The 18,903-nt window shown below is 37.3% G+C and overlaps 1 protein-coding gene across 1 annotated transcript in view; it reads right to left on the bottom strand.

Annotated features, from left to right (window-relative positions):
- The window catches only part of PEX7 (peroxisomal biogenesis factor 7), an 84,829-nt gene that overhangs the window by 64,856 nt on the left and 1,070 nt on the right, over positions 1-18,903 (bottom strand). Inside the window, exons 2-5 of the mRNA XM_034669189.1 lie at positions 17,825-17,882; positions 16,457-16,607; positions 2,814-2,891; positions 2,338-2,446 (exon numbers count right to left, since the gene is read on the bottom strand). Of these exons, the coding sequence (XP_034525080.1) occupies positions 2,338-2,446; positions 2,814-2,891; positions 16,457-16,607; positions 17,825-17,882 (396 nt within the window). The remainder of the gene's footprint in view (positions 1-2,337; positions 2,447-2,813; positions 2,892-16,456; positions 16,608-17,824; positions 17,883-18,903) is intronic.

Genomic DNA, 18,903 nt, shown 5'->3' with positions numbered 1-18,903 from the left:
GGACCTCCTATTCTCTCTGCCTAGAATGGTCTCTCTTTCTGTGCCATGCAAGGCCTCCCACTTTTCACTGAGCCAACTCCTTATTCATCCTAAATGAAAGCCAGAAACTATCAAGTAAAAAATTGATAGTTTTGACTACCAAAAAACTTAAATGCATATACACAGTAAAAAATATATATACAACATAAAATAAAATAGAATATAAAATAAATAGTTAAAACACAAACAAAAAATTGGGAAAATATATGTAAGATACAGAAGACTAATTCCTAAATATAAAAAAGAGCTCATACATCAATACAGGAAAACAACAAACAGCTCTCAGTCGAAAAGTGAGCCAAAAACATGAACATGAGACTCACAAAGGAAAAACTGTAGCGGTCAACGGACATATAAAAAATATTCACTATCCCTAATAATCCAATATGCAAATCAAAATAAAATGAGGAATCATTTTTTACTCATCAAATTGCAAAACATTTAAAAGATTAAGGAGGTGTATTTATTTATCATTTCAAGGTCCAAATCTTAAAATAACTATTACCTTAACATTATCAGATATTCACTATCAGAATTAACTGACAACATCTAGACCAGGAAGGTTGTTGTTATTGTTTTGATTAGTCTATAAGGTGTTGCTGCTCTATAATAAACACTTTTGAAAGTCATTAGTGTCATACAGATTATATTTATGTATATATTCCCCAAATGATGTTATTTAATAAATCCTCACATTGGAATACTCTGAGACATTGGTTTACCCTTCCCGCTACTTGTTCATAGAGGCAGGGTCAAAGTGACTCAAGAAGGCAGCCTAGCAGAGCAACCCTGCCTTGCCTATGCCAATTAGTTGTTCACCTCTGTTCCATTCCTACACTTTTTACAGCTTTAATGGCACTCCGTACATTACACAAATTATCTAAAATAAAAATGAAGCAATATATATTAAAGTAGCAGAGATTTTAGGAAAGAATAGTATTCAGAAAACTCTTTAGCCAAATGTTTACTGGTGATAGATCAAATAAAAGAAACATGGTGTACCTCTTTTTCTACCTTAAATTTGTTTCAATTCCATAAGTTTAAGTATAAAATATAAATTCATATAATATAATTGGTTAATGTTCTTTTCCATCAAGTTTATTTAAAACTAGAGTCTAAGAACTCCTTCTGAATGATGGTATGATTCACTCAAATCAACTGTAATACTGGACTAAGGCTACTAAGAAATCTCCACAGTCAAAAGCTGTTTTATTTTTATAATAATGTTTTCAGTGGGGAAAATGAATTTGGGATGGGAGATTTTCTGATTCACAATTATAAAATTATTTTCCTGTATAATTTCAACAACAACAAAAACTTTATAGCCATAAGCATATAAAACCTAACATCGCTAAGCAAATTCAGCCCTTAAAGACATTTAACTTTTTCCTCAGGAATATTACCCATAAACATTTTTCATTTTTTTAAACATTTAATTTATTTATTTGAGAGAGAAAGAGCAAGAGAAGGGGAGGGGAGCAAAGGGAGAAAGAGAAGCAGACTCCCCACTGAGCAGGGAGTCCGACTGAGGGGCTCAATCCCAGAACCCCAAGATCATGACCTGAGCTGAAGGCAGATGCTTAGTCAACCAAGCCACCCAGGTGCCCCAAACGTTTTTCATTTTTGTACCATATATTCTAGAATGAGAATATCTTATTCTCATTGTTATGGAGGAATATAAGAAAAAGTTAACTGTGGTTCTATGGAGGGGGAGGGATAAGGACTTACTTTTTTTTGGCGTGTTTCTGTGCTGTTTGAATTTCCTCACTATGCATATAGTAAGTCTAGAATAGGGCTTATGTAGGATACCATTTTTGGTTTTTTCTTTATAAATTTTTTTTTGAAAGTTACAAAAGCAAAAAATACAGAGTGATAATTTTACTTTGTCATTCATCACAAATATGTGTCATTAATTAGCACGTTACACATTCTTGTAACTGTTACTCAGACTTAGCCACCTTTATTCTGATAAACAAACAAAGGATAATGCCATCTAAGCGAAGGAGCTCAGTGGCTAATAAAAAGAACTAGGACAGCTCCCAATTTTGTAAGATTTATAACCAGTTATGGTATGCCTAAGACAAACCATATTTGTTCATTAATAGTTGAAAAGTAGTCCAGACCTGGCTATTCTTATCTAGACGTTGATAAAGAATGAAACCACCTAAAGAGCACAAAGAATAGAACTGTGGTCTCTTTTTCCCTCCAAATCGCAAGTACACAGCGCCACCTACTGGGAAAAGCAAAGCTACCGCACACTACAAGTAAGGCTTTTTTGGTAAATACCGAATTATTTACCTGAGGCCGAGGCAAAACAACCAGGGATGTGGGGAGACCAGATTGTGCTATAAATGACACTTTCATGGCCTCTAAAGGTGCACAGAGACTTTCCAACAGTTGGATCCCACTACAAACAAATGAATAGATCAATTACTTAAAAGTAAATTCAAATGTATATTTATATATGTAATATATATAATACACTACATATGTATTTATATATATACATGCAATAGACATATCTCAAGGATTCTTTAAAGTCTATTTTCATATAAAGCCAAATGGTATTTAAGGGGCCAAAATAATCAATGCCGAGCTAATTGTTAGTTTACACCCAAAAGATTAAAAATGTTTAAATTCTAATAAATGCTTTAATACAGTTCTTTAAAAAGAAAATTAGCTGTGTAACTGAAAAGATATAGAAGTATGTTCTAGAAAAGAAAAAAATTCAATGAAGAGAATATTTGGTTTTAAATACAGTAATGCTGACATACCAGTTTGACAGTCTGATCCCATGAGCCAGACACCACAAGCTGTTCACCTCTCGTTTGGCTCCAATCAACACTATAGACCTAAAAACATTTTAATGTGTCATTTAGAAAGCAAAAGAGCATTCAGTTCAATATTATATTTTATCTCTTTATAACAGTGATAGCCAGTTTGAACAACTAATTCACTTCATTGAAACATCAAATAAAGTCCTACAAATCTCAACATGGTGCCTGAGAAATGGAAAGGTCATTTTGTCCATTCCTCCAGACATATTCCTCACAGATAAGATTCCATTCTATTTTAATAGAATGCTACAGATGATTTCCAAACCTCCTTCACTAAAACAAATCATATATATTTTTAACCTACCAACAAATCACTGTTTGCAGCACCCTGTAGAAATGTCAAAGCAGATTAGAAAGTTAGTCGTCTAAAAACGCTTGCCAGGTCAGTGTTTATCAGAAAGCATTAAAATTCAATTAATATCCCTATCTGGCCTTTCTTAGAAAAAGCTTATAGGAACCAGGTAATCCTTTCAAAGCCCTTGGTAAACAGCTTTAGTTATCCAATGCTGCTATTCTAATCTATGCTTTACTGCTTTCTGTGAACCATTTCAAATGAACCATTTGAAAACTTACAGAAATGTTTTTTATTTTGTCATTTTATACAACAAATTATATACAAATCACTACTGTAAGCTAAATTCCACAAAATATGTGCATAATTATTCTTTATTACATTAAAGTATTCCTGACATGGACCTGAGTATACATCACTACATGTGACCAGCCAGCAGAGTCTTCTGAATCTTAAAAATTCTAGCTACCATATTTATGTAGGAAGCAGTGGTGTCTGCAGTTTGCTGTAGCTTAAGTACAGGTCACCTGTTCTTTGCTGTCTTGTACTGTGTACTATGGCTAGCCATGTTGGAGTCTCAGTTTGAAAAATACCAGTAATACTGATCCTGTCTTTGTTTAAAACTTTGATATTTTTCTCATCACAGATTTTTTTGAATTGGGATTTTTAAAAATATTGTATGAAGACATTATTTGACTACTGAATTTTTGGGGTCCTCCCTAATCATGTACCTAAGGTGAGTAACTCACCTACTCCATCCTAGTCCTGGCCCTACTGCTGTCCATATTAATGCAGAAGAGAGACAATCAGTTGTAACACTGAAGAAACCACACTCCAGCAACAGAGCAGCTCTTACAGAAGGGGCAGCAAAAACCAAAGAGCTGCTGTGGCCATCTCTTAGTTGTGGATGGAAAAAGAAAGCCTTGAAGTAGCCATTGAAGATCTTGAGAGCTAAAGAGTTTGATTTTATCCTCTAGGCTACGGCATGGCAAATTTCTTCTGTAAAGAGCAGTAATTTGGTGCTTTATGGGCCATTTGATCTGTATGTTGGCCCGGGAGAGCACAAACGTAGCCATAGGTGATACTTGATAGGTAGGCATAGCTGTATTCCAATAAAACTTTATTCACAAATCAGAGAGCACACTAGGTTGGGCCTGTCTCATGAGTAGTAGTTCGCCAACTCTTGCTCTAGGCTGATATGAACAGTCAAAAATAACCATAATAGCAAACTTTTATTGAGTACCTACTGTGTGCTAGATACTATCATAAGCATTTTACATATTTTATCTCATTAATCTTCACTTCTATGAAGTAGATACTGTGCTAAGACCCAAAAAGTTTAAATAAACTGTCCAAATTCCTATAGCTAGTAAGCTGCAGAGCTGAATTCTGAACCTCAGTAGCCTCACTGAAGAGCCCACCCTTTTTTTTTTTAATTTTTTTTTATTATATTATGTTAGTCACCATACAGTACATCCCCGGTTTCCGATGTAAAAGTTCGATGATTCATTAGTTGCGTATAACACCCAGTGCACCATGCAATAATACGTGCCCTCCTTACTACCCATCACCAGTCTATCCCCTCCCCTCTGAAGCCCTCAGTTTGTTTCTCAGAGTCCATAGTACTGAAGAGCCCACCCTTAATCGCTACACTAGGCTGTCTCTACATCATGCTACTTGAGGGCACTGTTGGATTCGAATGACCTTGGGCTGCAATATTAAGGAAATAAAGGCCTGCCCTTCATTGGCGATTCACCGGTATCACCCTTCATTAGAGCCCAGATTGATTCCATCTTGTTTTCATGAATTATCCATATCCGAGAACTTAAAGCCCCTGTCAACTCAGTGAACTCCTGTTCATCTGTCAAGACTTGGCGCCAGTACACCCTTCATGAAGCAAGCCTCCCCTCAACAAAACCCTCGATGACTGAAATGCTTCCTTCCGTGCATTCCAACAGCATCTTGTACCTACTTATAATTTAACATTTACCATATTTTACTACAATTTGTGTTAAATACCTGCTAGATTCTGGAAGATCCACCATGTGAGCAAAACCATCTTGTGTGTCTATGCTCACTGCAATATAATAAGCACTCAATATATGGGAGTTAAAATAATTTATCTGATTAAATTTATCTTCGGAATCTGTACCAACAAGTAGTTATAAAGAGCTACTGTTTTCATTTCAGAAGATAACTGATCAAATATAACTAAAAACTAAGACCAACATCTCAGATTCCACTGCCTCTACACATGTCCAGCGTGATGTAGGATTTGATACCTTATGACTTCTCACCTTTTAAAACTGCAAGAGCTCCCACAGGCTCAGAGAGAACCCAGCCTTGTGAGAACAAAAGACAGGAGGTAAGAGGACTATGCTGATGGTGGTGTTGCTGCCAGCTCATTATGAGTCCCACAGCAAGGTGCAAGCAGTGGGACTCTAGGGCAAAACTAAGGACAGGACGCACATGGTGAGGTTAAAAATGGGACAACAGAGAGGGAAATAAAGGCAACTCAATAAATACTTTATGTGTTTGATTGTGTTTACAATTTAGGATATGGGTAAGTAACTAACAGTACAAGCCAGGATATTGTTTAAAAAAAAAAAAAACAAAAACTATAGACAAGTACAAAATGGGTGCTGGGATGGAAAATTCAGCTTGATGCCCAGAAGAGTGGATCCAAGCAGGGCCTTGAGGCCTAGCTAAAATGTCAACAGCAGAAAGCAGAAGTGAAAACAGTGATCAGAAACTCCCCCAAAGACATACAAGGGCATAGATAGCACCCAAGGGATTAGGACTAGAGAACACTGCAGGATAACACCAAGGTTTTGTGTCTGGGGACTACTGGTGGTGGAGGCATTCACAAAATGGGAAGACTGGAGGAAAGAAGATAATGTGTAATTTTAGACCTACTGACTTTGAAGTGACAGCAAGATAGTCAAGTGGGAACAGAGTTTGGGCATTGACCTCAGGCTCTGAAAAAAGTTTACAGCCAGAGAGATATTTGGGAGACAGTCAAAAAAGGATGAATAGATTCCATTATCCCAACTTCAAGTTACCTCACTAGTTCATTCAACAAGCATTTATTAAGCACCTACTAAATACAAGGCACAAGGGTAAGGAGGGTTTGTTAGACAAGACCGATAACATCCCCACCCTTAAGGATCATAGCCAGGCTATACATAAATAATTTCAGATTGTGATTTTAAAGAAAAGCTACGGAGCAAAACAAAACCAAGGAAGGAGACTGGGAAACAATGACAGAGGGAAGGAGTCACTTCCTGATACAGTGGTCAGGGGAGACCTCTCTCAGCAGAGACCTGAGCACAGCAAACACATAACTCTGCAGGTTTGAGAGGAAAGGCTTTGACAGAACAGGGAAAGACCCTTAAGCAGGAAACAGGCTTGTCACATTTGAAGAACAGAAAGGTCAAACAGGAGGGACAAGATCCCAAAGGACCATGGTTACAAGTTGGTATATAATTTCTCTTAAGAGGCTATAGCCATCAAGCCTATGCTAGCTACCACCTAGACTGCAGGCAGCATCCTTCAACTGCCCTCCCCGCCCATCCTAGCTCACCTCTAACCCAGGATCTGCACTGCATAAAAACACACATCATTCCCCTGCAGAAAGCCCTTCGACGGTTTCATACTTTGGGTCTCGGGCACCTTACCGTCTTCACTCAACATTGAGAATTGTCCATGCTGCTGCTTATTACCCAAAGGTCAAAATCATGCAAGACTATGAATAACCGGTTTAGGGATGCATACAGATGCAGTAAAACTAAAAAAGAAAGCAAAGAAAACAGAAATAGAAATTCAGAATTAGTGGTTACTCCTGGGAAGAAGGGAGTAAAGACAAAAGGAGGGAAAATGATAGAATCAGAAAAAAAAGCAGATAGAAGAAAAATAGCATCTGTAAGTGGGGGCTCCAACAGCAAAGGGAATGTTTTATTTCTTATGTCAGATGATGAATATGCAAGCATTCATTATACATTTTTATAGCTTACATATATTTTATACGCATGAAATATTTCATGGCAAATTTTTAAAAATCTTCAATGTCCTTCCACTGAATTTAGCTTAACAGCCAAGATGCTAACTATTCCAGGCATGCAGGCTCAGTCCCCCCGCGTTTGCCTCTAACCCTATTCCTCTGGCCTCACCACCTGAATAGTTGATTCCTACTCTCCTTGCAGACATAAGGATGCCTTCCTGGTCCCTTCCCCAGACAAGATCCTTTCCTCTTGTAGCACTCCATATATTCCAGCACTTATCACATCACCAAGGAGATAACAGCAACTCAAGCCTCCTTCCCTAGAGAGGGCTAGGACTCCAGCAGGGCAAGGACCATGCCTGACTTATTCATCTTCCCCGCTAGGCCTCACACAGTCCCTTACACACAGTAGGTGAATCAAAGTTTCTGGAATGGTTGAAGGGACAGAGAAACAAATCTGAATGAAGAGCACACCTCACATCAGTCTAGTCTTCCACCCTTTCCCTATTCCCAGTGCCCCCCTCCACGCCCCACTCAAACAGTGGACATGGCTTAATGGTCAGATTAAGGATAAAAAGGAAGAGGGGTAGTACACAGATATGCTATAAAAGCAGGGTCCTCTAAAGGCCTATCTTAAGTAATTACTCTTGGCAGTGGTGAAGAAAATTAATTGAGAAACTGTAAAAGGGAAAAAAAAATAACCCTGAACAATATTTTGTGCTGCTTTATGAAATCTGAACCTCAAATTTTATTACTGAAACCAATTCCCAAAGAGCTCGTTTTTAATCTACTGTATAGCATTGCCCTTTTTAAGTTGGTCTATTTAATTAAAAATCATCAAATAAAAACTATGTCCAGAATGTTCATACTTATCTGTATCAATACAAAGTAAAGGGACACTGACTTTTAATTACTGAGCGATTAGAAAAGGCTACATATTTCTTTTAATGTGAAACAAGTTTTTTAAATTTATTGCTATAGAAATTTTAAAATGCACATAGAAGAAAAAATATCGTAATAAATCCCTAGGTATCTATCATATACGTTCCATAATTATCAACATTTGCCACCTTGTTTCATCTGTCCTGTTACCAACTGACTGACTGCTGGAGTGTTTTAACATCAGACCACTTCACTCATAAATAATTAAGCAGATAAGGATTTTTTTTTTCTTATAGAAGCACAAGGCCATCTTTCCTTAATGTCATCCAAAACTCAGTCTACATTCTTATTTTCCAGACTGTCTCAAAAATGTCTTTTTACAGTTGGTTTATTTGAACCGGAAACAAAACAAAATCCGTATTTTACATTTAGTTGTTATGTCTCTTAGGTCTAATCTAGGAACGTCCTCCTCTCCCACCCTGCTTTTCCCACCCACCCTTCCCATGACATTTATAATTGTTGAAGACACAAAGCTAATGGTCCTGTAGCATCTTCTACACTCTGTATTTAGCTGTCTTCGTGGTGTTACCATTTCCCTCTACCCTTCCCATTCCTTTAAGTTGGAAGTTAGGTCTAGAGGCTTGATTACATTCAGTTCAATCTTTTTTTTAGCTTCCTATTTTATTAGGTGTATAATTGCTGATTGACCCACTTTTAGTGATCCTAAAACAATTCAGGAGATGTATCAATGTTAATGTTTTAACATCCATGGATAACCTTTGCCTACAGTCATTACTTTATTTGGGGATATTCAATGGTGACTTTCTAATTATGCTATTCCTTCTGCATTTATTAGCCAGAATTCTGTTATGAGAAATTTTCCACATCAAGCATCCAATTATTCCACAATAAAATTCATACAGGAAAGGCAGGATAAGTGCCTTGGTTCTTTATCTTATCAATTTTCAAAATGAGTCCACTGTCCTCCTAATCTTGGGTGGTGACCAGTTGTTGTTTCTTAATGATTACAACCCCATGTAATGGGTGGAAATATATATATAAGTGTATGGTCTCTCTATACATTGTCTCTTCTAAACTTTTGATGTGGTCTCAGTGGCCTTTCATAGTTTTCTGACACAAGAAGATGCCTTGGATTCATCTTGTATTATGTTTCCCCTCAGTCCTGGAATCAACTATTTCTCCAAAGATCCCAATTCCTTTTCGTGGGAAATGGTTTTTAGAGGCAGTCATCTCCAAATTAGCGATATTTACTGGGACTGAATTGTCACTGCTTTTCAGTCTTCATAGTCCAAAGAACCAGGGCATATATACTTTTTTAAACAGAGAAAAATAAATCATGAGTCTGTATAGACATTTCTCATTCAATTTTAAAATTAAATGTCTCTTTTTAACTTCTTCATTCTCATCACTTTCCTCTTACATAAAAATTTTTGGTTTCTGATAACATAATTACTGCTATGCTTTAACCTACAATATAATATGAGTTTCTTTTTTTAAGTTCAATCAGCCAACATATAGTACATCATTAGTTTCAGATGTAGAGTTCTATAATTCATCAGCTGCATATAACACCCACTGCTCATCCATCATGTCATGCTCTTCTTAATGCCCATCACCCAATTACCCCAACCCCCACCCACCTCCCCTCCAGCAGCCCTCAGTTTGTTTCTTAGAGTAAAGAGTCTTTCATGGTTTGTCCCTCTAAGATTACTTCCCATTAAGTTTCCCCTCCCTTCCCCTATGATCCTCTACACTGTTTCTTATATTCCACGTATGAGTGAAACCATATGATGTCTTTCTATAATATGAGAGTTTCAAAATAACAATACTGATCTTTCAGTATTTTGCAGTTTAAAAATTTTTTGCAATTCTTTTTATCAGACATATCTCATTAGGTTATGGACAATCACAATACTGTATTTTTAAAGTCACTAGAAAATAATTATTTTCAATACCTGGTTTTTGCCAATTGGATATACCACTAGATTAATTTGTTTCTGTTTGTTTTTAATTTTTAGCAATTGCTTTTTTCCTTTTTAACTCAACAGTGATTTTTACTTTTGTAAAATATTTCAACTGTTCCAAGGTCAAAAGTGTAATACAAATTATATTGGAGAAATTGTCCATCCTTGTCCCCTCTCCCCTGACTTCTTTTTTTTTTTTTTTAATAGGTAAGATTTTTTTTTTATTTTTTTTTTAAAGATTTTATTTATTTGACAGAGATAGAGACAGCCAGCGAGAGAGGGAACACAAGCAGGGGGAGTGGGAGAGGAAGAAGCAGGCTCATAGCGGAGGAGCCTGATGTGGGGCTGGATCCCACAACACCGGGATCACACCCTGAGCTGAAGGCAGATGCCCAACCGCTGTGCCACCCAGGCGCCCCTCTCCCTTGACTTCTTCCCCACCCCCTTTAAAGGTAACCACTTTCATTAGCTTTTGGATTATCTTTCCACTGTTCATTTTTGAAATATATACAGAGATAACTATAAATATACATACATATACATATAAATATATTACACACATATATACATGTATGTGTAAAATATATATACAATTCCTCCCTGTCTCACATAAAACGTAAATTCTAAATGTATTTAAATAGCTCTGCCAATAATTCCATAGGATAACTTCATTTGATATCAGATTGTAGCTAAACCAAAAGGAATTTCTAGCTTTATATGATTTAAAATTATCAAATAAAAGACCGTATCATTGTCCTACATATGTTTCCTACTAGATCTAAAGTAGGAGCCATGGGGTTCTAACTTCTAGACACGATTCACTCACCAACTTGCTTTGGAGACAAGCACAGTGTTTGAGACCCACAATGAGTATATGACAGAGAGACTACAGATATAGTGGCAGTAGTCATGCATGAAAGTCATTCTCGACCCAGAAATATTCCATTACAGATTCCATCTATTTAAAACTATCACTTCCCCTTCTTTAAAAAAAAATTTTAAAGCTTTGAGTTACCCCTTTGCAAGGCAAATCAAATCACACCTTTTATTAAATATTTGTTAAAATCGACATTTTGAATCTACAACCCTCAAAATGTTAGACAATATACATAATGAAGGTTATTAGAACGGAATGCTTATTAAGTTAAAGCAGTGGCTTCCAAACATTGCTGCACATTGAAATCATCTGGGAATCTAAATAATGCTTGGCTCTAACCCCCAGACATTGGGACCTGGGTATGAAGATTTTTAAAAGGTCTTTAGGTGATTCTAGTATGTTAGAATCCAACACATACACTCTAGGCTCCAGTCACACCAAAGGACCTATGAGTTCCTGAACATGTCATGTTCTTTCATAAATCTGCACCTGTGCAGATGCTTTTCTCTATCAGAAATGCCCTCTTCCCTTTGGGCTGCCAGTGAATTCCTACGAACTGTCTAAGACGCAGCTCAAATGGCATCTCTTCTGTGCCCTCTCTGTACCTTCTAGACACTTTTTTTCAATATGACCACCTTGTATTAAATGGTTTGCTCACATGTCCCAGAACTACCACCAGAAATTAGCACCTGAGTCTTATTCATATTTGCATCTTCAATGACTAGCATATGCCTGGCACATAACATGTGCTACCAGTATGGAAAGAACTAGCTTTTTTTTTTTTTTTTTTTTTTTTTTTGAGAAAGAGAGAAAGTGCGAGTGGTGGAGTGTGGGGAAGAGAGAGAATCTTTTTTTAAGAGCGTGCAAATGGGGGCTAGAGGGAGAGAGAGAATCTTAAGCAGGCTCTACCTCCAGCACGGAGCCCCATGCAGGGCATGATCTCACGACCCTGAGATCATGACCTGAGCCAAAACCAAGAGTCAGACACTCAACTAACTGAGCCATCCAGGTGCCCCCAGATCTAGCTTTTTAAATACAAGTTAAAACTTTAAAATACTAAACAAAGTAAGAAAAAAAAGAAAGTGAATGGTTTAAAAACATAAGGATTGAAAAGTGATGAAAGATATCACATCCTATTCGTAGTAAAATGCAGAAAGACTCAACTGACACATAATTGGAAACTATTTTTCTTCATAATCACAATTTTAGGGGAAAGTTTTACACTTATTTTAAATTGTAATAAAAATCTTACTGCAGTAACCTACTCCAGAATGAATGGCTGAGCATGACCAAACACTCACAAGGAAATAAATCAAGTTCAATTGTGTCCTGGAAGAAAGGAAGACAGGAAGAAGGGAGGAAGGGAAAAAGGAAAGAGATAGATCTCTTTAGCTGAGAAGTCTGTTGCGCAGTTAAACATAAATGCAATTTCTAAAGGGAACAAACTGATGTTAAATGTATGACTCACTGTCATTCTGCATTAATATTTTTATGGGCATTCATCATTATAAACTTTTCAGCTTCTATTGTTATCATAGGAGTAAATAATTGATTTTTTAAAGTAAGTAAGGTCTTAACCACATGGCACATCTTTACTACAAAATGTATAGTTAAATACATTCTTTCTACAATGAGATACTAATAGTTGCATATTTTCAAAGGTAAGTTTTCATAACCAATAACTTTAAATGGATCAAATCTTTTTTTTTAATTCACCAAATTGATAAGGTTACTATTTGTCAATGAAGACAAATGTTAACTACTTTTTAAAAACTGTAATAGGCACACGGGAAGCTAGATATTGATGTAAGCATTAAATTGAGTCTATGTCACCTTGAAAGTCACTCCTAACTCACTCCCGGTAGCACCATGTTGTAAGTCATGAAGTACAGAAACAAAATTCTCAGTTCACCCTCTATTCTACTTCTTGCTGGATCTTTTTTAAATTTTCCTATTCTTCCACTCCTATTATATATTCAGCAGCAGGCTAAGCTACAGGCATTTAATGGGCTCAAAAGACATAAGGTCTCTGCAGACATCAGTTAAACAATGGAGAGAAGAATTGGATTCTTGCTTTGATGCTAAGTTTAGAAGCCATGCACACAGATAATGTCCGTGTTTTTCTTTCTTTCCATTTCACCAAGCCCTTCATTCCTCAGGCCTAAAATATATCTAGGTCTTGGATTTCTCCTCTTCACTTCAGCACCCTCTCATTTGATTATCTGAAAACTGATTGTTGGACATTGCTCAGTTATCAGGTGATGAAATGGGTAAGTGCAGGATTCCTAACTTGTCCGTATCTTTCTAACCCTAGTATAATAAAATATAATAATATATAGTAACAAGAGCTCATATTTATTTAGTGTTGGCTCTGTTCTAAGTATTTACAACAACCTATGACATAGACTACTATTATCCGCAGTTTGCAAATGAAGAAACTAAGTTTTAGGAAAAATAAGCAACTTGCCCAAGGTCCCACAGCTGGTAAGTTACAGAGCCAGGATTCAACCCAAAGTTGATTGAAACCAAGCTACACATCCTTATTCTATACTCTTACCTATGGGAAAAAACGACCCATTGTTTGCTATTCTTGAACATGTTGGTGGGAAAAAAAATAATAAGAGGCAATCAGCTATGCTCGTTCACTTACTAATTTATTCAACAAATATTTATTAGCTCCTCAAAACTCTCACTTGCCCTTAAATCCGTTTAAGTGTTTCTGAGTATTTGGTATAAGAGACATGCTTTGAATATATGCTGTATTTCTTCAATGAAAAAAATGCCAAATATTTGGTATTAAAATACTGAGACTTACGTTGATCACCAGAAATTCTCTCTTCACAATCTCACAGAGGATGGCCTTTATGAGTTCTCTATTCAGCACCCTGCTGGCATACTTTGATTTTTACAAACAACTGTGAGAAAGACAAGTATGTTGTAGCAGAGCCAATGCCCCTTTCTTCCTTGCTCGCAGAACCCTAATTTTTCCTTCAGGGAAAAAGCTCCGTCTCTTCCTCATCCCAGGGCCAAATCTGGTTTAGGTGAAGGCAGGAATGGTGGCTTGTCTCCCTCATAAATGACATGGTTAGGACCGGGCATCATCTTCTAGCTATGGGGATGTGAAGAGGTTCTGCTGTAATAGCTTTGAGGAAGCTTTTCCTCAAAAGAGTCCCAAGACAGAGACATTCACTTTTTTTTGCCCTTTGACCTTGAAAGGTGATAAGATGATACGTGGAACTAGAAGCAGCATAAGAAGAAAAGAATACCCACTGAGGATAACAGAGTGGAAAGGCAAGGACAACCTGGGTATTTGATGGCATTGTCAAGCCCTGAATAACCAAGCCAGCACCCAGTCCACTTCCATATACTTGGTTATGTGAGATAAGAAACTCTGATTGCTAAATCTACTTTTATTTGTATTCTCTATTATACTAACAGCCAAGGCATCCTCACTAATACAAGCGCTTAACAAAAATTGCGTTTGAAAAGAAATTAAGGGGGAAAAGTAGCCTGAAAGAAAAAAACCCACAAAGATGTCTTCAGATCAAAAAAACTCAGTTATATAATTATAGAATGACATAAACCTGGCTTCACAGCAGTTCAGATAGCAGAGATCAAGGTGCCTTACCAGTGGATTCAAAGTAACCCAATACTATGACATGGCTGAGGAAAATGGACAGCCAGCCATGTTAGGTAATATTATTAGAACCAGAGGCTCAAGATTATGGTGGCAAAGTCTTAAAAAGTTCAGCACTGATCATCACATTTCTAGAATAAATAATGTACGCAATGTCAAAGACGACCATGAAAAAGGGGAATATGCAAAGGAATTTACCAAGAGAGTAAAAGATACAGAGACCATGTAATCTGAAGACAGGTTGAAGGAATTACAGATGCACAGTCTGGAAGAGGAAAGACTAAAAGTGGTCATGGTGGCTACTCTCAAGGGTTCCCTGGAAAACGGGGACTGGACTCACTTTCATCACTTCAGAGAAAGGCATTTGAAACAACAGTTGGTTGATAAAAGGTAGATCTGGGCTTAAGATAGCAATTTTCTCTTTCACTGAGATGAAGTAAAGGCTGAGTGACCATCATCAGGAACATTTTAGGGCAGTATTTCCCAGACAGTAGTACACACACCACTGGTTGTACAAGAGATGGTTTTAACTGGTACATGTATTTTATTACATCATTACATATTTATTTTAACATATATTGAAAACCAATAAATGTACATTCTAAGTTAGTCATCAATTCCATGGCTTCCCAAATATAACTGTTTTAGGATAAGTGAAATAACAATGTAAGTGTGATTTAAAAAAATATATTAAATCAATATAGCCCATTTAATATAACAAGATATATTATTTTATGACTTGCTGGTTATAGTCCTAGAATTTATAAGACAATACAAAGCACTAAAGATTAAAAAAAAAAAGAAAAGAAAAAACCTTTTGAGAGGAAAAACATTAAGGCAAAAAAAAAATAAGTTAACTATAAGTGGTATTAGAAAAAAGCAAAAATCATGAAGCTACCACAAAAATGTCCAAATTTTGGACATGCTGCTCTGTGGGATTCTTGCACTGAACATTGTGAAACTAAAGTTTCTCCTTTACCAACGTTGTCTTCAGTGATTCTATGAAAACATGATCATTTATAAGTACATTTATTCAGAGAGGCTTCACCATAAAATAGAGGAACTAAAATTTTCCATTATTTTCAGTCACAATCTTAGAGATATTGAATTTTAATAGCTATAGCTATACAGTGATTTCCGGAATCCTCACATGACTCATCTTTTTATCACAAAAGACTAATATTCTTGCATCTAATAAACATTTCCTGGGGGCCTTCTATGGGCCTGACCCTGTGGCAGACACAAGTTTGAATGTAAACGTGCAAGTTTTCTTTTGAAGGATCTACTGCTACCTTTAGGAAACTTCTTAAACATTTAAGGTAAAACACCGAAAGGGATTGTTTTACCATCATGTTCATTAAAAATATATATTGTAGTTTTATATGATCGAAAACCAAACTATTTTCTAGGCTACCCATATATATACACACGGAAGCTATACATACGAACTGGCTTTAGATTTCAAATTTCTTCACTAAGCTCTGTGTCATCATGAGTATTTCATGCTCCTGCTCCAATATATTCTGAAAATCCTCAGGAATCTTGCTGAAGCCTAGACGCAATCTTGTGAAGTCTCTGTGAATAGTCTGCCCACCTCTATCCTCAGGCAGTCGCAGGGCAGGCATAGCCTCCAGCGGGAAGAAAGTGTGGGGCTCTCTGGAGGAAATGGTGCCACAGCATACTTTTACTACTGGAGGCGTTCTCACGGACTAATGAGAACCCTGACCTTTGCTTCTTCCCTAGGTCCTCGGGCCAAGATGTACTTTATGTTTCAATAATCAAATAACAAATGACATCTAACGTGTATAAGAAATACCAATGCTTAAACTTCTTGTTCCCATGTTTCCATCCTGGAATGGATTTCATCCAAAGAAAAATCAATTGGCTTGGGAAGACTGCCTTCCTACCTCCTGAGTGTGCTCCTTGTAGACCTGCAGGGGCCCCACGGCCTTGGCCGTGTCCCAGAGCTGCAGCGAGCCATCACCACTACAAGTAACCAGGACATGTTCATTATTCTCACTCCAGGTCACGTCAAACAAACCATCGTTCCAGTCAAAGCTACAACAGGAAAAGCAAAACAGAACACCCGGTTACACAGCCGAACATAAAATAACACTCATAATTTTACAGCTTTTCTTCAAGTTTATCACATATTTTTTTGGCTTTTTTTTTTTTTTATTATGTGAGGCTAGTCACCATACAGTACATCATTAGTTTTTGATGTAGTGTTCCGTGATTCATTGCGTACAACACCCAGTGCTCATCACAACACATGCCCTCCTTGATACCCATCGCCCGGCTCCCACGCCCCTCCCCTCGAACACACAGTATCTCACACAGTCTTCAGGACTATGGAAGAGAAGTAGAGCAAGCACTTGACAGATGCAGAAATGCGTTCAGAGAGGTGAAAAGAACAGCCCAGGGCACCTGGGTGGCTCAGTCAGCTAAGCGTCTGCCTTCCGCTCAGGTCATGATCCCAGGGTCTGGGATGGAGTCCCTTATCAGGCTCCCTGCTCACTGGGGAGTCTGCTTCTCCCTATGTCCCTCCCCCCTGCTCATGCTCACTCTTTCTCTCACTCTCTCTCTTGCAAAAGTAAATAAACTCTTTAAAAACTACATTAAAAAGAAAAAGAAAAGAACAGCCCAGGACATATATATGGCAGAAAACTGCAGAGCTAGATTAAAATTAGGCCTCCCATATAGAAATTTGGTACGATTTACATCGGGGCGTGCTGCCACACCTGGGAATTTAGACCAGTGATTTCAACTTTCCACATAAAACTTTCACCTGAGCTGGGAGCAGGTAGTTATCTTCTGACAGGATTTCCTTTCCTTTCTCTGACATTGACTAACCCTAATGGGGGTGTTAATAAGTTCAACAGTCAAGACAGTCGCAGAAAGAAGAAAGGGCAAGAAGTGCTAGGTAATTCATGAAATGGATAATCAGCTCCTGAATGAGTAAAACTAAACTATGTGAAAAAGACAGCAAAGTTAGAAACGTCCCACAGTATACTCACCATTTTACATTTTTTTTATGTTTAACCTTTATAGTTTATAACTGGACACTAACAGACAAGGCCTTTAGAAAGAAAATGAAATAATCACAACTTACTGGCAAAAATGTTCTATACCATGCAAATGTTGCACTTTCTTTTCTATTGCAAATTTAAAAATTAAAAACCTCTGATTCATCAAAAAGATTCAAAATCTAATTATATTAAGGCTTTAATAGCAATAGAGAATGCATGTAAGTTTAATCACTAGAGCCACCTTACCTTCTAAAAAGTCTAAGCCCAGATTCATTTTGATCCAATATTAGAAGGGTCCCACAGCCTAAGGAAAATAAATAAATACATCATGGTCATGCTGTTAACTTGCCAGGGGAGAATCTAAGGTCAAAGTGGATTGAGCACTGAGTACCTAATTTTACTACCACAAATTCCTCCCTAAAGTTATTGAGACCATGTATACAAAATGTTCAGGATTGGGCTCTCCATTTCTGTCTTTCTATATTGCACCTCAACCTTAAACTTATCTCACCTACGTTTGGGATCCGGACACAGCTCTAACAGAGGGGAGCGATATTTGAATTCATATTCTGTGGCTAGGCAGGATGCGAGGCACATAAACCCCCATGTAGGTGTCATCATCCCTATTTACACGTGAGAAACCTTTGGCCTACAGACCCCCAAAACTCTGCTCCTTCTACTTCATTACCCTGCCTCACCAATAAACTTAAAACACATTCAACATGGGAGTTTAAAACAAAATACCGGGGCGCCTGGGTGGCACAGCGGTTAAGCGTCTGCCTTCGGCTCAGGGCGTGATCCCGGCGTTATGGGATCCGAGTCCCACATCAGGCTCCTCCGCTATGAGCCTGCTTCTTCCTCTCCCACTCCCCCTGCTTGTGTTCCCTCTCTCGCTGGCTGTCTCTATCTCTGTCGAATAAATAAATAAAATCTTAAAAAAAAAAAAATAAAAAAAAAATAAAAAAAAATACCTGCTGGAACTTCCCACATACTAGGTGGTAAAGTGCTGACTACAACCTATCAGTTATCTACTAAAAACGAATTATTTTACTAAGGGACAAGCATATTTTAAAAGTTGTACTTGCTATATGGACTGAGGGAGGAAAAACATTCTATTTAAACACGACTGATTTTTTTTTTTTAAACACCAGCTCTTGTAAGTTTTTACAAAGGATTTCATTTAAAATAGCACACTCATGAGTTTCAAACTAACTAGTGGGCAAGTATTGTTAACCTGAATGCGCAAATGCAAGCAGAAAGAGCTAAGGGGTGAAAACATAACCAAATATTTCTCGCCCTCTGAGTTTTAGAAATCACATCATTTT

Source organism: Ailuropoda melanoleuca, chromosome 10 (assembly GCF_002007445.2).
Source record: "Ailuropoda melanoleuca isolate Jingjing chromosome 10, ASM200744v2, whole genome shotgun sequence".
Taxonomy (NCBI): Eukaryota; Metazoa; Chordata; class Mammalia; order Carnivora; family Ursidae; genus Ailuropoda; species Ailuropoda melanoleuca.
This window is presented reverse-complemented; position numbering and strand designations above follow the sequence as displayed.